The sequence below is a fragment of the Ornithodoros turicata genome, chromosome 4 (genome assembly GCF_037126465.1).
Source record: "Ornithodoros turicata isolate Travis chromosome 4, ASM3712646v1, whole genome shotgun sequence".
Classification (NCBI taxonomy): Eukaryota; Metazoa; Arthropoda; class Arachnida; order Ixodida; family Argasidae; genus Ornithodoros; species Ornithodoros turicata.
The window spans coordinates 52,517,358-52,539,192 of NC_088204.1; the positions used below are offsets into that span (position 1 = coordinate 52,517,358).

Sequence of the window (21,835 nt, forward strand, 5' to 3'; positions counted from 1 at the left end):
TCCAGCTTAGTCATCCGCATGGTTAGCGAAAGCGGGTGCTGTGTGCTACGATAATGTCTAAGTAGCCCGAAGAAACAGAGATACCTAGCCTCGTACGAGAAAGCAGCTCTATTGCGCTTGGAATTTGACATCCGGGTGTGCTCATCAGTTATTACATTAACCACAAAGTTTATATTCGAAGTCAGATTATTTATAGTAAGCTATGTATCTACTTCGCAGGTACTTCAGTTCGCGAATATTTGGCATTCGCGAAAAACCCGAAAAATCGTTCCATGCGAGCAATAATTTGAACAAAACTAATAGGACATTCAATGTGGACATTCTGTAGTAGACATTTGCCTACATACGTTACCATTCCTTAACGAATGCAAGAGGTGTAGATGCTGAAAATGGCTGAAGCCACTATGTTGCAGCTCTTGGTGTGAACACAAAATGAGAAATATGAAGAAAGTATAATGCAAAGTCAAAGAGCTTGATATGAAATTTCAAATAGCCAACACAATTTACTGGGTGAGGGGGACATGGTTATTCAAAAACGAAAGGAAGGAAAACAACAGGGGTTGATAACTCTACATGATACCAAAGTGGGCCAAGGCCAGAATTCTTTTATGTGAAAGCCATGACCGCATTTTCAGTTGGTTATACTAGCTAGGGTTTCCGGTTTTCGGTGTTTATAATTTTTTAGACCTCTCGAAACGTGGCAAAAATAAACACAAAACCAAATTACAGTAGTACAACATTGAAATGGCTCAACATAATGAAATAACGGGACAACTTCTCTTTGTCGCTTATCTTCGTCCTATCTCGTAACACCTCGGGAAAATATAAACATCAAAAACCGGAAACCCTAGCAGGGTTCGTACACAGAAATTTCAAAATTTTTCAAGGGTTTTCAAGGACCTGCCGGATCTACACACGGCAAGATTTCAACGCCCTTTGCCCCTATTTAGACATCAGCTATGTGTATGGGATTGATGTAAGCATACCAGGAGAATTACAAAAGAAATTTCTTCGTTAGTTAGAAATTTGTTTATATAGCCGTAATACGTACAATCTGAAAGAACACTGTTTCACCTACTGTTTTCCCTGTCGAAATTCAGTATGCTTACAGCAAAGTCTCTCAATACACCGTATTTCTTCATCTGTTCGAGCGAGCTCTTCTTTCTTGTTTTTGGCAGTCTTTCGAAGGCTGCTTGATTTAATGATCAGGGTTACATCGCTTCTGCCTTCTCCGCATAGCTATCCGCAGCTTACAACAACGACTCAACTGCAATTTCGAGCTTTCGCCGTTTTGCTTTCATCTCATCAGGTACTGTCTTGTTGGCTCGCTTCCTGTAATTTTCTGCTTTTTCCTCCTGCTCTGCTTTGAGGCTGTCTAGATACTCAGCGTATCGCTGCCTAGCACCTGTGACCGCAGCTCTCGGGCCTCTAGTAATTGGAATATCCAAAATTCCGCCATGGCACATAACAGCGTCGCAGATGACCCTCTGTGAAACGTAAGAGAGGTCCTTTAGGTTTTCTACAGCGGTTTGCCTGTTGACACTGAACCCTCGCTCAACAGTTGCTCAACCTCGCTCCGTGGCTCAGTACAAGTAGCTGCCGAATCGCATTCCACAGGTCAGCAAATGCCAGGTCATGCCTGATGACGTCTTCATACCAGACATCCAGCTTGTCACTGGCTCTCTCAAATGTGCGTATCTTGTGCATTTGACCTTGAATGAACTCAGTGAACTCATCTTCGCATTGTTTTCATGTATTATGTTTTTATGTATTTCGTGTATTATGCTTGTGTATTGTTTTTACCTTTGCATTTTTTCATGGCTCTAATCTTTGTATGTCACACGGAAGACCCTTTAACAGGGATACTTTTCCCTCTGGGTCTTCCATCTGTATAAACTGTACTGTTCATTAAGCATTATAAAGTTTAAATAAATTCGATTCAATTCAGTGTACTGGCCGAGCACAACCCTTCGCTTGTGCTCACTCATTCGGTTGGTAGCAATGAGACAATCCAGTACAGATTTTAGCCTTGAAACACTCTTGTCCGGCTTGCTGCATATTTGTCGAGGATCAAGAGAGGACAAAGCCCTGACAACAACAAACTGCAGGGGACTTTTCTCCACCAGTTTCACAAGAAACTGCTTGCACTGCATCCTGAACTGAAATATATCTTTGCTGCTCGCCTTGCTTGCCTTGACACTTTTTTCAGCACCATGTCCAATGTCGAGTTCTTCTGATGACACGTGGTTATTAGGATCATCTAGATCAATGCCCAACAGAGCTGTCACTGAGGCTGAATCTGACAGCGCAGAGCACTTGACGAACCTTGCCAAAAGCTTCCACAGGATCGCTTCGAGGTCTGTGGCTAAATAAAACGTCATCAGTCTGTCCATCTGGTACTCAGTCAGGAAGGGCTGGAAATTCATGGCCATGCTAAGAGCGAAGTTCAACTTCGCAGGCAGCAAAGGGTTGCGTGTAAATTCCAGCAGGTTCTGATAACTGCGGCACTTGGGCACAGTAGCTTTCCGCTTCTTTGTGGCTTCGATGTACTCCACGACAACACCCCAGATCAAAAGTGATCGTTCTATAACAGGAATGTTCTCGAGCCATCGATGCGGCACGTACCTAAGTGGGAACGTGCTCTTGTTGGTTGTGGCTGTGAAATCCTCGCGTCGTGCTGGGGCATTGTGGAACAGGGAAGCCAGGCTCAACAAAAGCGTATCCACATCCCATTTGGAAGCTGCCAGTCCAGCCTTGTAGGCATTGTGAACAATGTGTAAGCCACAGGTGCCCAAGTTCAAGCACTGCACTTGGTAGTTTGTCATCATATGGTGCCTGAAGCTCTCAAAAAACTTCCAGTTTACATTAGGCCCATCCATAGAGATCTATATTATTTTCTGAAGTGGCAGCGGCTTTAGTGCATCAAGTAACTTCTGCTTTATATCCTCAGTCGTACAATGACCCAAGAACACCGATGTAAAGTAACGCGTGACAACCTTGTGGGTATCATTCATGTACCTCACATGCACATCCATCTGCTTCTGTTGCAGTCCCTTATTGAGTGATTCATCAAACAGAACAACGTGCATTCGCATTGTTGAACGTCCTTCTGCAGATCAGAGAGAAAGTATGGCCTCAGGCCGTGGCAGGCCACATACGCACATTTTTTTTCACCACACGCGAATGTTTTGCTACTTCGCTGTCTGGGAACATGCGCTGGAACAGGTCACCAATTTGCGAAGATGAATTATAGGAGTAGTGCGTCGTGATCACCTTCAAAACCCACAAAATTTCAGCATCTGTCACCATCTCATGTCTCTCACAGGCAGTATTGATGTCCCTTGCACAGGCTGATGATGCGCTTGAGCTGGTCGACGGCTGACTATCCTGACGCGGAACATAGTGCAGCACTGAGTTCTGAACACTGTCGTGAAGATTTGCACAGTGCTTCGCGCTTTTCGCATGACTTCGTAGTGCTGACTCCCCCATGGTGCGCAAATCTATCGTCTTTTCACACAACTTGCATCTTGCACGGTTTGGATGCGTCTTGTCTGGAGCGATCCACTGTTGATATTTCGCACTGCATAGCCACGACGCTTGAAAGGTACACTTCCCGGGCATCCTGGTGCGTTTTTCAACTAAACAACTCACACGCACCAAAGCGTCTCGGAGCTGTCGTCTCAAAGTTGAAGAGGAAACCCCGCGTGGGACGCATGAGCTCTGTCGCCCAGTGTGGCCACACGAGACGCGCAAAAAGTTTCGTGCAAAGGCGAAGACGATGTTTAAGCCGTGTAAGGTTCTACCAGTTGTGTAGAACGCAAAATTTTCGTTATATACAAATGATGTGATGGAATCTCACAGAGGTTCTCGTGAAAGGAAGCCACCGAATAATATTTTTTCACAGAATTCAAGGGTTTTCAAGCGTCAGTCAAAATTCAAGGGTTCACAAGGCCTTGAAACTAGCACTTTCGGATTCAAGGGTTTTCAAGGGTTTTCAAGGCCCTGTGCGAACCCTGCCTAGCCATTTCTAGGCAGGAATCCTAGCTTTCCACTGCAAAAATTTCTTAATTCTTGACTAAAACATTGGAAATTTTATATATCTCTGAAATAAAGGTTACACATAATACTGGTTCTACATCAGCACAATAAACCAGCTTTGTCATAAACATCCGTGCAAACATCAAAATATTACACAGATGTTTGTTGCAATAAAATCTGGCTTCAACCTTGTCAGACTACACATTTTACATATAATTCAGGATACATATTTGCAGGCTTCATGTCCCCATTACATGTACTTGCACCCAAAGCTGACACACGCACTGGCAAACCTCACAGTTACGGAGTAGAAAGGAGGAGTCCGATCTCCTCCACTGTACAAACGAAAACGGTCGGCCCCTAATTCGCCACATAATTTCCAACAGAGGAGCGGCTCTTGCGTGCCCTTGCGTGCCCAGATTCCGTATACCATAGAGTGTGCATTATCTGGCGAACGTTTTCATCAAAACAATGGTACGTAGCAATTACCAGAGATTGCAGGTTCCCATATTGTACTCAGAGAACTACATCATTTAATTTTTTCGCGAGCCATCTCAGTATTTTACTGCAGCTACATCAGAGACAGTCATGTTTGTTGGCATTGTGCGCCTGTGTGTTGTGCTGGTAATTTGATGCTTGAATGTGCAGGGCCATGGCAACAAAGAACGTGGCCTCCTCCAAACATATGATCCGGGTCCCTTACAATGGAGAAACTGGAATACTGCATTTATTTTATACAACATGCAGGGTTCACATTATGTATATGTATTGTATGTGTATTCCATATTTACGCGAAGTGCTTCTTTCGAGCCTTGTTCTTCGCAAGCTGGTTAATCAATGCGTCATAGTCCAGTGATCTGCAATCTTGTTTTCGACTCATGTAACTGCAAGCTCAGAAAGCCTGCCATTTCTCATGGTTAAGCGCAAAATGTTCTTGATTGATCAGTTTTGTTCTCCTGAAGTTCCTTTCAGCACCAGCCATAGTAAGGCAGCGTTCACATGGGGCAACTTTTTGCAGCAAACTATGAGCAATTTTGAAGTTACTCATAGTTGGCCAACACTGACAGCGACCTGCAGCAACTCAAGCTGTTGGGAATCGCTTGACAAGGGAAATCTTCAGAAGTTGCTCCTAACTGGTGCAGTCAGAAGAATTCTGATGCAAATGCAAAAATTCGGATATACACCTAAAGGCTGTTCTTATACATGTATATGTACTGTAAATTGTTTGCCATGACAAGTCCTCTCTCTTTTGCCAATGACATAGAAAAAGGAACTATTTAATTCCGTTGTGGGTTTGTTGGCATCAATGCCTCACATTTTCATTTCAAACTTTTTGCAGCGATTCTGCAACCCATTTTCTCTGTGGCACACACAGAAATCCAAGCAACCTTCACCACTTCACAAGTTGGTCTCACGAGAATCAATGATCACGGTCAAATTGCGACGAAACAGAATATATGGCCTTGTAGCGGCCGGTGGACAACGACGAGGATGGACACGGGCCTGGAGCACCCGCTTCTCCGTTCCACCGGCGCGGCCATGAAGATAGGCCACCGTCATCACCTCTCCGTGGTATACCATCATCGCCGGTCGGGTCTCACGTAGAAGAACAACACCTCCTCTACATTTGGTCACCCGAACAATGAACACCATGTTCGGCGCAATTAGGCCCTTTTACCATCCCAAATTTGGCAACCTTCCCGTAAGTCCAGCACCGATTGCACACTGCCGCGCAGCCTGGAATGCCCTCTACTACCACCTATCCGACCGCTATGGTAGCTCTGTGACACGGCAACCGATTGAGCCTGATGCTCTCCACGTACCCTCAACCTCAACTGTCCAGACCCGCTGCCACGACTCTCCTCCGTGCCTTGCATTCAGCATCATCTGTTCATTTCCGAATGGCTTCCTGAGCTCGACAAGCGGACTGCTGTATAGCGACCTCTCTCCTACAAAGCACTACCAACCGGTACACACGCGCATCACAGCTTCATTAACCATTGCTTCAGCCCGATGTTTACCGCACCCTGGCGCTCCTTCATTGCCGGCCGTGACACTGGAGCTTCGCGCTCACCTGCTGGTCGCGGCAGTCAACGCCACGGCACGCTTCAGCCAGCGTCTCGGCATCTCTCAACGGCTCGCACAGCCACACCCTCTCCTCCCCTGGGACTCTGAGCTTTGGCTCCCGTGCCAGTAGCGGCGCCCCAGCAGCACCACTTCGCCAGTGCCTCACTCTCTTCCCCGCTCTTCTTGGACTAACGGACCACGATGCTTCATCAGCTGTGATGCTTCGCCACCGTGTGCCATGGCATCATCCTGTTCAACCGTGCATGCTAACCACGGTCGCCCTCGCTGGCCTCCTCCAGTGAAGTCATGGACATCATCTGCTTTATCGCCGCTCCGCGTCTGAGGGGGGGAGCGATGTAGCGGCTGGTGGACAACGACGAGGATGGACACGCGCCTGGAGCACCCGCTTTTCAGTTCCACCGGCGCGGCCATGGAGATTGGCCACCGTCATCGCCTCTCCGTGGTATACCATCATCGCCGGTCGGGTCTCATGTAGAAGAACAACACCTCCTCTACAGCCTGATCGGTGAAAACAAGGGAGAACTGCATTTGAATTTTCGTTCTGCAGAAAGCAACACTTACTCTTCGTTTTCCACTTTTAGGGACTCCCTTTCTTGTGGTGCCACCTCTGGTCAGAGGGAACGGAAGGTGTTCGCTACGACTCTGTGAATATGGCAAGATGACGAGAATTTTGCGATATTTTGATTTACTGATCAACACAAAGTGGTCAGACACGTCGTGAGACAGTAAGTCATGTCATCACTGGAAGGTACCAGGTTCGAATCACGTAATATGACAGCAGCCCAATTGCTGATGTTTGCGCCAGCCGAAGACATTGAAGATGTCATGACACTGAATTTCGGAACCACGTAGCGCAAAATGTAGTTCCACACAAAGAAACAGAGCACTCTGCCTCACAGCTGATAGTGAAGCCTATTTATTGGCTGGTAATTTGAACCGCGATGTTCGGAACTCCCCCCCCACACCCCCCCCGGATGGACAAGAAAAGGCTACATAGCCATGTGACGTATGCGTGGTGGTTACTCATCTTCGAAAGCAGTTGTATGGGTCAATGAGCTGGCACGAGCCGAACAAAACGTATATTTGGGTGTTATGACCTGCGTTCTTTCATGGGATACCATTATTTGTCAAATGTTTGGCGGCCTGTTTATGGTCCCTCTAACCACAGAGACTCCGTGTCCCCCAAAAGAGTAAAAAGTGAATAAACGGCGATGTCTATCCTAATTTTGGGGAACATGTTCCATTTCTCTTCCATTAGGCAGGTACTTAGATTTGTATTTTGAGTTTTTGGTTAAGCCATACTGCTTAGTACGTAGTTTTTTTGCGCCCCGGCAGGTAGGCACTAAGGAGATTTCACTGTAGCTACATTTTTGATGACGACACTTCATATATGGGTTGTCCCAGAAAACGGGTCATTGAATTATAGTAAAAAAACTACACCACCTAGAGTCATGTGGTCAATGGCATTTGTTCTTACTGGATTTTTGCCACCTCCTCATGTGAATGTCATGTAACGTAAGTTTAATTATGTAAATTTTTGCGAGCTTAAGTCGGAAATTTGCCTAATAAAGGTCAGTGGCGTAGCCAGACCTCCAAGGTAGGGGGGGCTCGATACGAAAACTCGCGCCCCCGCTGATCCGGTGTCGACAACACACACATACTTGTGCACACTGCAAACTGAAGATTAAAAATAGGAACGAAAATACTTTATTTAGACATTCACAGTACGATTACATATATAGGCTGTCATGACCAATGAGGTGGTGTCACGAGATTGGAAGCATTTTGAAAGGCTCATACTTTGGAAACCATTCAAGAGTGCTTCTTAGATAGACGCCATGAACTGCAAGAACTTTCGCGATCATCACACTGGTCCCCCCCCCCACACACACACACATATATTATGTTCTCGGATTTGCACGACTTGTGTGGGTCGGTCCGTGGCAGGTAGGGGGGGCTCGAGCCCCCCTAGCCCCCCCGTGGCTACGCCACTGATAAAGGTCACTTTTTTACCCCACCAATGTGAAGAGCGTGTCTAATTTAGTCAAGTTAATGATAACTGACAGTGACATTCAGGAGCTATCCCATCGGAAAAAATAACCGAAGATCATGCTCTACGGAGGTCTCACAGAATAGCGCACGATGAATTTTTCAGCGCAATCTTTGTCAGTCCGACAAAAGGAGGTTGGAAACCCAGCCCTCCCCGACATCGCAGAAACAGATAAAACAGGCACGGCTACTCACGTCCGACTTTCGCTAGGATAATACTTTCCCTCTCCCAATTTTAAAAACGGTTACTTTTTCTACTATCACTCTGTGGGCTGGCTTCGGAACCTCCTTTCGTCGCACTGAGAGCGATTGCGCTCAAAAAGGCATTGCGCGGTATGGTCCGGTGCTCCGAAAAGCATGATATTTGGCTATTTTTTCCGATCGGATAGCTCGTGAGTATCACTGTGAATTAGGATGAATTTGAGTGAATTCGGCACACTCTTCATATTGGTGGGGTAAAAAAGTGACCTTTACTTGGCAAATTTCCGAGTTCAGTTCGCAAATATTTACATAACTAAACTTGAAGTACATGGCATTCACATTAGGAGGTGGCAAAAACCTAATAAGACGAAATGCTGTTGACCGCATGATTCTGGGGGGCGTAGTTTTTTTTTTATAATTCAATGACACGTTTTCTGGGACACCCTGTATGATGCTGTATAGCCTGCTTGTTTAGCATACACAACCTAGAAGATTGCCAAGCATCGGAGAATGCATTTACATGAATAATTCCCGAAAATCTCCATTATCTATCAAAATAACAATGCAGTCTTTGTTAGCTTGTACTAGTAATGGTCAGGAAACAGGCAAATCACGTAAACTTTATATTTTCAGATTGTGAGAACATTGCACAATACTGCAAAACTTTGCAGAAATTTGAGAGCTCGAAGCAAAAAGCATTAATAGAGACGATTCAAACAAAAAAAGACACGTGTATTCTTTTTTGTGCACTTAAGTGCCGTTCAGCTTGCACTTATAATTTTTGGTGGGCAATAATAACGCACTATGAGGTTGTTAGCATTACACTGCCAAGGCCGCTGGTTTCGGAATCCAACCTTCCAGGACAGCCATGAGCCGCACTGTGGTCAGGAATTATGTGGCAAATTAGAGGCCATGTGTCTCGTCAAGTTCTGTCTCCTTCTTTCTACTCCGTGCTCACAGCTCAGACGATGGCAAAGCATGGTAAAGCGTAGTAAGGTAGGGAATATCCTTTACCTGTGCCAAGTTGAGTTCTTGTATGACCTCCTTGCTCTCCTTTCTTATATCGCACACACACAGGAATTCCTCTTCGGTGTAGCTGTCAATGAAATGCTGCCGGATGCAGTGTACTACGGCTGTAGCTGCTTTGCCCTTGGGTACTTGGCAGTTCTCGATGTCCCAGAAAACCCCAATGGGTCGTAAGCCTCCTCCTGTCGTTGCTCCATCCCTGCTACCAAACTGATCTGTCGTCTGCCCGGCCATGCTAACGAAACAGAATCAAAAGAAAGAAAGTAATTTCAAATAGTTAATTTTTCTTAAAAGTGATAGTGGAATGCAGTATCCCTTTCAAGCAAACATCATTTACAGCAATTAGCAATTAACGAATACAGATGCAGCATTCAACCTAGAGGCACATAGGCTTCTGAATGTAAACAGACATGTATGCATGAAGGAAATGTAGAATGACAACACCTCACCACTAACTGGATTTGAGTCTACTTTTGGTGATCATTGTTTGTGCACAGTATTTCCCAGAATTTGTAATGGAAGTAAACTGAATAAAAAATACTCCAAGCTGAACCACATATTAGAAAACAAATTATGCACTGGAAAAGATAGATAAGAATTGCAATTGGTCCAGCTCTTTTCGAGAAATTGCCTAAACTGAAAACTGCTCACTTCTGAACTTTTCTAGTGGTCCATACAACCTGCTAAACACCGACAGTTTGGTTAGTTTAAAAAAATAATGCAATATTTACGCTTATTATATTTATTGCTCTACATAACATGGGCTGTTGGTGTGCACACATTTAGTAAATATGTCTTCTAAAAATCATTTCAACGAGGTGGTGATTCCCAGTGGTTCTCAAGCCCCCTAAATATCAGGAGACAAATATAGAGCCTTGAAAATTTGTACACAGTTCAATCGCATTGCACGTGACTGGTGAAAGATTTCAGCTTCGCAACGCTTATGTTGTTGCTTGTCCTTTTTTTTTTTTTTCTTAGTGTGTAAGGAATGCAGTACTTGAAGACCCAAAACCCCAGTATTACAACAGGATGAGTAGTAGCCGTGCATAGCACCTCATCACTATCACCATTATTGCTATGTGTTGCTTACTGGCTCACTCCCTCGAAGATGGTGTCACTTTTGTAAGATACGTAAATGTGCTTTTGACCAACTTGTTATCTGCAGCTTTACAAAGTTGATACCCTTCAACAAAAGTGAAATGGTGCTGACGCGCTGGTGCAAGACTGCAAACTCAACCCAAGACAAGAAGAATAGGCAAATTCTCGTTACACAGCAACAAGCTTAATGGACAGCAAACCTTACATACTCAAAAACCTCTAGAGTATCTCAGTAGACTCCCTAAGGAGCCTTCACCAGGTTGCTTCCTCTCTCCGCATTGGCCATACGGGCAAAGAATGAGGGTTTCGGGGAATATGGGTTGACAGTTGAAACCGTGGATGCAATAACGGGGTAAGTAAACTTATCCTTTTTTTAATTTTTTTGCTGCTATGACATCTATGCCCCAGTATGTAACTGCCAAGGAAAATTTAGGACCGTACTGCAATTCATTGACCGGCTACAGGAGGGTACGAAACGGGAAATGCATGTGTACCAATGGGACGAACAGTCAGATCAAGCCGCTTTTCTACACACACATAGAAATGGTGTAGCATAAATTTTGCTACAGTGCGGAAATGACCTTCGGCTTCCGCTCAAAAAACATTTTCTTCCTACCTTATGTGATCGTGCAAGGAGTGTCACTGGGCATTGTAATCGGAAAAATGCATGCACTATGCTAATAAGTCGTATTATGCTGGTCATCTTAGGACATCATTTTGTGTGCTCTTTTAGCACAACAATCAGCCCCATCATGGCTACTCCACTACACACTGGTCACTTCATCCTAGCTGGCATCACCGTCGTTCAGCCATTAAGGTCTGACTTGTGAAAAAACATTTTTTTCCACCCCAAAACCATGTGCATCTGGTGGTATATTGGAAAACGGCATAAGTTATGTTCCTGGGTTTTGTTCAGTTTCTGCTAAATCACACACCCTAAAACGATGCTAATGGGACATGCATGCACAGTAGACATACACACATATGTCACACATTTTTCATTTGCGTTATTCGAGCAAAACCAGTTCTAATTATACTTTACCAAATATTCATTTGAAGTTTTCTTGGTCTGGGAATTCTTGATCGCTCAATTTGCAGAGGAAACGTGTGGGTTACGGTGATTAGCCTTTGAAAACAGAAGAAAGAGGGAAGAAGAACTTGAAAGCATTAAAAAAAACAAAAACAATCTTAAACGGGCACTGAAATGCCCACACAAGATCACTTCAAATTACGTTACACGCTACGTTAATTTCGCGCTTAATATCGTAATTTAAAACTTACAAAGCTACGATCTGAATTATCTTTCTTGCCTCGGCACCAAGCAATGAATGTTGCTGTAGCGCGTGCATCAGTGCTTTTAATCCGTGCTGTGCGTATGATAGGCTTTCGCGCGCTTCTCCTGCTGTGTGATTGGATGCCACCAAAGATGGCTCTGTTTCATTGCGCTTTTCTTCTAAATGGTAGCGCTGTGTGGACTAATTTTGCTCGCATTATACTAATCGAAAGACGCACTTTCATTTGAGAAAAATTTGTTTTTGCATTTTAGTGCGCCTTTAATACCGAAATGTCTGGAGACAGCCAGTATGTTATGTGATACAGGATGATGACAGGGAATGGCAACAGTCTTAGTAACAGCTACTTCGTTAACAGCACGTTCAAGATAATTTAGACCAGAAAATTTACGTAACAACAGAGCTCTAGATGCGATAACATTTACATCATAACTAGAGAACACATTTTAAGGCGCTAACAACACACGTTTTAGGTGCCTCAAAAGGCACGAAATAAGGTCTAAAATAGACATGAATTTTCGCAGAATAGGCATGATCAATAGAATTACGAACGATGCCGCCAGCATTGGTTGTTTTACCACTCTATCGCGTGCACTTCGTTTAATTGCTGAACAGCAAAAGTATGCTTCTCTTATAAATTCTGATGTCATTCTTCGGTTGCATTGCAAAGGCCCCACAGAGCCAGCTAAATAGGAAACAAAATATTATAGCGATTTTTGTCGTCCACAAAACCGTTCTGATCAATGGCAATCTTTGTTTTTGGAATTGAACTCAAAGCACCGTGCACGCATCTTTTTATTGAAGGTGTGAAGACAGTACAAAACACGCACCATTTCAATGTGTTCCACGGTGAAATTTTGTCGTCTGTCACTACGAATTGTCCTATATGTTGAAAACAACACCACGACGTCAATCGACTTGATGATGTGTGCTGGTACAAACACGAATACCCCTTACGGATATTGTTGGGAACAGAAGGCACGTTACCACCAAAGCTGCAAATTAACTCATTAAATGTAATTGAGTAACTAAGTAATTACTTTTTGTGTAACTAATTAGTGTAACCAACTTCATTATTTTTCGAGTAACTTGTACTCTGAGGAAAATAACTTCAGTCGAATTTCTATGCAAGTTTTAGGCCCTGTGTTAGGTGTCTGTCTGAGTTTAGGTCCTGTGTGTTAGGTGCCAAGCACATTGTTGGTTGTTTCAGAAGTTTGTTTTCAACAAGTATTACGTATGATAGCTGTGTCAAAGAAGGGTAGAAAATCCAGCTAACAGTTAGGTAACCCAGTGTGTCAAAGTTTTACAGTATGTAAAACTTTGACACATTGGTTCACCTTGAACATGAGTAACTGGAAGTAACTCAGACATAACTGGATAACATTTTACGAGCAACTGTAACTAACTTAAGTGCGTTTCTGTCTAAGTAACTTTTCCTTAACCTTGTTACACTTAGAATCATATCACTGTAAGTCAGTTACACTTTGTGAGTAGCTTATAAAGCTCTAGTTACCACTAAGCCCAGCTGCAAGGGCAGATGTACAGGCTAGAAGTAATGTACTTTCTGCATTGGGGGAGGCAGTTGCACTCTGTGGTGTGTGTAACCTGCAGACATTAACCTGGTATATTGACGTGAAACATAAAACAGCTCTTAGAAACACAGGCACTAAGCAAGGAAGATATACCGTATTTTCCGGTGTATAACGCGCGCGTTGTACAATAAAGTGCTCTGAAGAGGTCCTGCGCGTTATCTAACGGTGCGCGTTATAAACGGAAATATTTTCCTGCAGAGTTCCTTTTCAGGTCAGTGACGTCCAAATTCTAGCCACTTCCAGGTTGTGCTGTGGTTTTCTCCCGTATCTCTTAGGGTCAGTCGACAGATCCGGCGAAAGGACACTGGACTTCATAAACGGTCAATAACCTTGAATTCATTTCAGAAGAACGGCGTGACGGAGAAGGGATGCGAAACGGAAAGCAGAGAGGACACTGAAGTATACTATGATGTAGACGACGACAATGACCGAGCTATGACGGAGCGAGGCTCGTGACCTGCTGTTTGCATTCGTCAGCTGGCCCACAGCTGATCAGTAGCTGTTCCCGGAGAGCTGGTCATTAAACGCTTTGCCAATCGTGAACCCAGCCTAATTCTTATTCTAGTAGCTTTGCAGTTACTACATACTATGACAGCGACGCTGTTGCATCGGAGTTTAACGGATTTGACTAAATGTGTTTCAAATATAGCATATGCATACGTATATGATACACCACTTTGGTTTGTTGTGTATACTGGTGGCAGTACAGAATCTTGTAGCACCATTGCGGTGCACGTTATACACGAGTGTGCGTTATACACAGGAAAATACGGTAATACTGTGTTTGACAATCTTAGAATGAGAACTTTAATAAGGCAAGAGGGGCTTTGCATCCTCTTTGCTATAAAAGTAACATAAGCCAAAATCAAATAAAAAAGTGGTGTCAAGAAATTTGAGTTCTTGACAAAGAGGGGAACTCAACAGAAAATTTGATGCATAATGTAAAAACCCCGAGATTAGGGAACACGAAGGGACAGACACAAACACGAAGACTTCGTGTTTGTGTCTGTCCCTTCGTGTTCCCTAGTCTCGGGGTTTTTACATTATGCATCATCTTCACCAGCTCGCTTGCTTCCTAGCCATTTTTTCATAGAAAATTTGAGTTCCGGAACAAATGAAATGAGGGTAGAAACCAGGCTGCCCGTAGATAAGGCAGGCAGATAATAAACAACAATTATATCATCAACATATTGACGGACAAATAGTACGTTATCAAGAACACTGTAAATGAACAGCTGAATGGTGTTGTCTAGAGCGTTTAAACAAATTTCAGAAAGGATAAGTGCCACAGAAGGCAACTCCGGGAGGGCAACTCCTACATTCAAGCTGAAGGTGTATGCATTGGTTCTTCTGTGGCACCCATCCTTCCCGAAATTTATTTGAACACCCTAGATAGCGGTTTTTGAGTATATAAGGTTTGCTGTTCATTAAACTTGTTGCTGTGTTTCGAGAATTTGTCTGTACTCCTTGTCTCAAGTATAGTTCGCAAGTGATACTCTTGGTTGGTATGGTGAGCAGTGGCGTAGCCACGGGGGGGCTAGGGTGGGCTCGAGCCCCCCCTACCTGCCACGGACCGACCCACAGAAATCATGCAAATCCGAGAACATAATATATGTGTGGGGGGGGACCAGTGTGACGATTGTGAAAGTTCTTGCAGTTCATGGCGTCTATCTAAGAAGAACTCTTGAATGGTTTTCAAAGTGTGAGCTTTTCAATATACTTCCAATCTCGTGACACCACCTCATTGGTCATGACAGCCTATACATGTAATCGTACTGTGACCGTCTAAATCAACTATTTTCGTTCCTTTTTTAATCCTCAGTCTGTAGTGTGCACAAGTATGTGTGTGTTGTCGACACAGGATCAGCGGGGGGGGGGGGGGGGGCGAGTTTTCGTATCGAGCCCCCCCTTGGAGGTCTGGCTACGCCACTGATGGTGAGTTGTGTAAACGGCCTACACCCTGTAAATGCAACGACGTTCTAGTGTGACGCAGGTCGCCCTATTTAAATTGTGCGCATCAAACGACACGAACGTGTGCAGGTGATCTCCAAACTTACTCCTATTTTTGCTAGCAACCGTTCCAAAAATGCTCTAAAACCAACTGCGCTAGCTAGCTAGAACCGCTATTGAACTTCTGTTGTGTCGTTTTTTTCATATTCCCTTGCATAGTTTTAACACTTCTATAATGGGCTACAAAACAGCTCGGTTCGTTACTCCCTCCAGAACCGCTTGAACTATGCAACAGATGATCGACAGCTTACGCGTTTACTTTCCAGCTTTGAACAGCACCCCTTCAAATTGTTTTTGTTCCAAAACTAAATCGTCCGTGACATCAGTAGGTTAAATATATCCAGTATAGTTACACAATTTGTAATTAGAGGAAACCGCGCAGGGGAAAATCATTATCGCACCGTTCGGTGTTGGTTACATATTGTCTCACCTTCCATCGAATGCGAAGAACGTACAACCTTGTAGAATTTCGCAGTTTAAAATGTCTTTAAAACGACCTGCGGTTAAAATCGCGATGTATGTTGATCCAACGGGTCAACCGTTAAAAAAAGCATGCAGCACAGCTGATGAAAATAGAAGTTCAGAGAGAGACAGCTGGCTGCAGCCACTACAGCTACACACGAGTACACCATGGATGGATGGATGGTTTGGCACCCCTGGCGGGCCTCTTTGTAACGAGGGTCCAGCTCCGGCGGAGCGGACATGCAGTAAGAAATAAAAAGTTCACAAAACTACAAAGAATGCACTGTTTCTTCCACGCAGTCTGCCTCTGTTGTCACAGTCTCTTGTCCGGTAGACCGTCGTGTCTTTTGAGACCATGGACTGCCATGGCATGGACTACAACATGGACTACATGGACTCTGTTGTGTGCCAGTGTTGCCACCGCGCCTACGTGTGTCGTCTTCTGTGTCCGTCGTGTCCGTGTTTCTCGGTCTTCTTCATGGATCTATACCTATACCAGCTAGTGTGCACCTTTTCCCTTGTTTCTCACAGAAAGTCGCTAGTGGTCGCAAGCATGACGGGTGGATGGTTTGTAGTTTGCCTCACCCCTGGTACGCATTCGATGTGCTAAAACTGTGATTTCTTTTACAAAACTGTGAAATCAAATGTGTTGCAAAGCTGTGATTTCTTCCGTGTGCTAACACGGAGCAACCGTACAGACGGACAGATGGAGAGAGGGCAGCAGGAAGGAGTGGGTGGACGGTGGATTGGGGATGCGTCGTGGGATGACTTCCATAGAAATCACATGATTTAATTCTATGCTGACTTAGAGGAACTGTGCCGTCATTCGTCTGGGAAGTCTGCCACCGCGTCACAGCCAGTTTCTCCGTTGTGCCGGCAGCGGTAGCGTCCAAGCAGTCGACTTTTTTGGCCGTGGTGTTTAGTTAATTGAATATTAAATCGCGTGACATCTGATTTAATCCAGGTGCCATCTGAAATAATCCAGGCACTACTCAGTTTAATCCGGGTGCTATGTGAAATAATCCAGGTGCTATGAAAAAAAAAAAAAAAAAAGGCGAGCACAACCTGTAAAAGAGCGGCGAGTATGATACCAAACACGCACCATTCCCTCGATACCGAATACAACATTCGAATTCATTTTGCGCAAATAATTAATTCGTAAATTATAACAATAGCAAACCGAAACCGAAATGCGAAGAGCAGAAATCAGAGCTCCATCAACACCACCTAGGTAGAGAAAGCCTGCTTACTCGTCGCCATGGCGTAACAATTAAGAGTCAGCCAATGAAGATCGTGTTTTCAACAGCCGTAGGCAATCACGAACGTGCTTTCAGCGGTCGTGGCCATGAAGACGAACCACAGTCGTCTGTGAGTTGTGATTGAACATCCCCGTTTACTAAATGGGAAAACTTGGAAATACAGTTCAAAAGGTCTCATTCTTTCTCAAAACTGATTTTTCGAAAGCGTCTTGTACTTTTTGTCGGAATATTTAGGTCTGCAGATTCCAGGTGAGCTGCAATCATGCGGTTCATGAATTCGCAGAACGGTGGATCGCAGTATAGCAGACGAATTCTGTCTCTTAATCGAACTAGGGAGAGGAGACCCTTTCTTGGAGTTTTAAGTAAATTTGATTCAAATAAATGTTCGTGATTACCAATCTCCACAGCGTAGAGAATCCATATTATGTTGTTGTGTATATAGAAAATATCAAACCCTTCGGTTAAATTCTCTGTCATCACGAAGGAGTTGATGACGGTTGAGTTGCAGGTACTCGACATCAGACGGTCTTCAATAGTTGGTAACAGGTTTATTTACAGCAATAGATTTTACGTGGACAAAATTTACATCATATGGCAAAGTCACTCCGAGCCTCAGAGCAGGTCCGTTTGCTACGGAGTCCGCAGGCCAAGTCCCCCTAATTTCCCAAACTTCCCCGCTCTCTGGGTTGTTTTTCGTCCCCCAGTTGTCCTCCTTTCGCGCTATTCAAACGAAACACTCAGCAAAAATATAACAAAACAACACCCCTCGCACAACCGTTAGCTCGACTGACCCAACGTCTTCGAACTCAAAATTTATTACCTCTTGTCGTCGGCTACGGACATGTGCGAGGCGCGGCTCATAGAAACCCGATCCTGCGTGTCTTGGAGCCAGAATCTGGTGACTGCTTCCAGACCGCGTGTGTGGGAGGAACGACGGTAAAACCTCACGGTGGCCAGTAGTGCGAAGTGCGGGAAGAAGTAAACACAAAAATAATGAGCCATTCGGCCGCACAGGAAGTTTCCCCTTTACACCTCCCACCACAAGAGTGTGACAGGGCATTTTTGTTCTGACACAATCAAAACTACTTCCTGTGCGACTCTCTCTAGTGACAATGACGAAATACATACACGAATTATGCAAAAGCGAACCAGCATATACAGAGAAGACCACTTGCAGAAATTCGGGGTCCAACAAATATGCACAATATAAAAGACCCCTCACACTAACCTAGAGAGCGCGTCGTCTTCATTCGCGTGTTTTTCTCCCATCCGGCTCATAACGGTAGGGTTGTCACTTTTTGTTTTCCACCGTTTCTTACGGCTGTGTTGGGACCAGGGAAGGGTAACGGTAATGGTAACGGAAACAGAAACGGTATATTACCGAAATTGGAGGTGGTAACGGTAACGGAAACGGAAACGCATACCACGGTCCTCCAATACCGGAAACAGAAACGGAAACGAATTTATCGTCCGGCATTGAATTCGGGTAATGGCTCTTCCTGTTGTGCGATGATATTTGAGTGACTTTTCATTTTTTGTTTTTGTACTTTGATGGCTCCATTCCCTGGAATGCTCTAAATACTACACGAGAGCGTGGAAAGAAAGCGCAAACTTGGATCTCGAGGGCACATCTCTCACTTACCTCGTCCCAGTCCTCATAACTCCATGACGTCAACACATGACTATATTCCACCATAGCACGAGGATGCCAGCCTACGATTTTTAGTTACTTGTTTTGTACTTGTTTTTTTTCTTTTCACTGTGGCCGTGTCAGTATCATTTACTACTGAGAGCGTCCGCTGATGAATGCGACACTGGATGAAAGTTACGCCAACTTGAGTCGCTGGACTGCGAGTGACTGAAGACTGAAGACATTTTCCTACATTTTTTTTCTTTAAATCTGGCAAGATGTGCGCATCCCAACGTCGTAAAATTTTTTGTGTAGTGTGTACGCGTGACACAGAAGCAGCGCATGGGTAAAACAGGGTGCAGATAGTGCCGGACGGGTTGTCATGCCGCAACTCTATCACAACCGTTCCATTACCGGAAACAGTAACGGAAACGTAACGAAAACGAAATTGAAAGGCCGGTATCAGAAACAGATAACGGAAACGAAAATATAGCAGTAACGAAAATGGAAACGGTAACCAAAATACGTCCGTTATCCTTCCCTGGTTGGGACCTCGGCAGTACTTCGATACTGCTGTGTGGGCTCCGCTCCACCATGGGCATTTTTCTCTCGGAATGTTCGAGTAGGGCGTCCGATACCCAAGTATTAGTGCTTTGTTTCTCCGCCCGCCCTTTTATGACGGCCTGCAGAGGTACAGGCCGCCGCCTGCTCTCCCTGCAGCACAACCCGCCGTCTGTCACTTCTAAGTTATGACTTTTGTGTCTCTCGTGCCCCCTCATGGCTGTGGCTTTAGAGCCGTTTCCCTTTGTTTGTCCGAACAACCCGTATTTGACCGTGCGCGGTTTTGCTTCCGTCACCTCCTGTGTGGCTACGTCCGACTCTGCGACCTTTATCCCTACTTTGAAGCATGTTTTGTCCCCTTGGACATTAGGCCCAGTAAACCAAATATGTCCCAAGGATATCCTGGGGAAGAACTGAATTTGACATTTGGATATCCCAGGGACGTTCGTGAACGTCCCGTTTACGTCCGTGCGACGTCCCTGGGAACAGACTTTCTTCCTCATTTTGCAGTCCGGGGGACATCCTATGAACGTCTCCGTTGGATATCTGGATGTGAATGGGACGTTTACCGTTTCATATCAAATTAGCTTGTATGCTGAGCACTATGCATTATTATTCAGTTTTTGTTATCTGTCCACGTTTTAGAAATTGTTTTGGATAAATAATCGACATCTTTTATTTGAGAGCGGTATGCAACCGCTGTATATAGCTATGGATACAGCACCTATCGGCAACGCCACGTGACCTTGCGTATCCCATTGTTGTTATGGGAGACCGCTTGCACTCGCACATACACACATGTGATATCGAGTGAGCACTACCTACGGAGGCCCGTGGTGGCCTCTTTTGGCGTACTGGATGGAGCATATACTGAAATGAGACTTGTAGGGGGGGGGGTGATGTAGGGGGAAGGTGCGGTCAGGTCAGCCTGCTCTAAAGTGGCGGCTTGGTGTGCAGGAGACTTGTAGAAGTACGTTCAGTAAGTGTACAGCGCGGTGAACTACGATTGTAATGGTGAAGACGTCTTGGGAACTAATTAGTTCGTGTGCCAACAACGCCGAAGCATAACCGTTGATACTTCTGGAGTCCCTTTCTCACAAACATTGTGTTTTTAATTCAAACTATCTTCCATGATGTGATTGCTCTGCAAATAATGGTCTAAACCCAAAATGTTTCTCGCTTTGCTTACGTCACTCCAGTAAGGTCACGTGTCCCAGATATGTGCGCAAAATGCAACGCGGTGGGGCAATTCTTTTTACATCCTGCAGATGTCCCTGGGAGATACAATGTCGGACGAATTTCATTGTCACATTGTGGAAGTCCAAATAACGTCTGGTGGACTTCCTGGACATAGGTGACGTGTGAGACTTTTCTGGGATGTCCCTGGGGTATTTCTGGTTTACTGGGGGGGGGGGGGTATCAGCGTCTATTACCTGAGGTCAGGAGTTCCCATGCTCCTCCCGAAAGAAGGCAGTCTGTACCCTGGGCTAATTCTTCCGTAAAAGCGCAGAGTATAGATCCCGATCCTTCGGCGCCGCGGTGATTGTTTAACTTCTCTGGGTATGCAAAGCGACAATGTTCCCGATTTCGCTTTGACCTTTTGACCGAATGCCGACACAAGCGTTACACTTTCCGTGGCTTCCGCGCTTTCCTTTGGAAACAAGCTGGACCTCATTACTGTTAGCTTGGTTCCTGTATCCACCACAGCTTGTACTATTGTGCTCCCGCTACGCAGTTCGACAATCTGCAATGCAGATACTTGTGCTGCCCCTTTCGCGGTTGCGCAGTTAGCCCTGTATTCAATAGTTCTATGATTCAACGTATCGCCGGCTACGTTAACCCCAGCGTGATCCGGCGCGGCCGACACGGTAGCCACATTCACGGCAGCCTGTACGTGCCTGTCCTCTGACTGTCTCTGAGGGCAGTCTCGCGCAAAATGTGGCCCTCCACAAATAAAGCATCGTACGGCATTTTGGCCACGATTGCCCTCCGTTTTCTCTGCGCGTTGCGGTGGTCGTCCCACCGCCTGTAACGTACGGTCCCTACTCGCCGTTCCCTCGCCTCTTCGAAGGCGTCCACCATTTCTGCAATTTCTGCCGCGTTGACCCATTCGCTCCCCTCCTGAATCTTGACGTATTCGTACGCCGCTGGAGAGATCACGGTTTTCAACTGATCGGCTACTACCAGCTCGATTAGGTCATCGTAGCTGTCGACGTCACGCGACTTCGCGTAGTACATGAGATAACTCTTGAGCCTAGACGCGAAGTGTGTCCAGGCTCCAACAGCTCCCCATAGAGCCCATAGTTTGAGATAATTCACACAACACTGGGCACACGACCAATGAAATTGCGACGTGGTGGATATTATGCACAACCAGTCGGCCAATCAGGAGCCTCCATGTCTGGCTGGCTTTTCGGTCGGTCCTGGCTACCATCGACTTCTACTGGATTTCAGGCCTGCCGCCGTTACTCGGTATTCAAAATCACTAAAGCGATTTTGGGGTAAAATAAAGATTTATTTGATACAAAG

At 45.1% G+C, this 21,835-nt stretch overlaps 1 protein-coding gene across 6 annotated transcripts in view; it reads right to left on the reverse strand.

Annotated features, from left to right (window-relative positions):
• Positions 1-16,135, reverse strand: part of LOC135391545 (meiosis regulator and mRNA stability factor 1-like) — a gene marked incomplete at its 3' end in the record, with an annotated part of 73,442 nt that extends 57,307 nt beyond the window's left edge. Inside the window, 3 exon segments of one of the 6 annotated variants that reach the window (XM_064621842.1) lie at positions 9,391-9,637; positions 11,543-11,626; positions 15,825-16,135. In XM_064621842.1, the coding sequence (XP_064477912.1) occupies positions 9,391-9,637; positions 11,543-11,553 (258 nt within the window). 6 annotated transcript variants of the gene reach the window in all.
• Between the last annotated feature and the right edge of the window lie 5,700 nt (positions 16,136-21,835).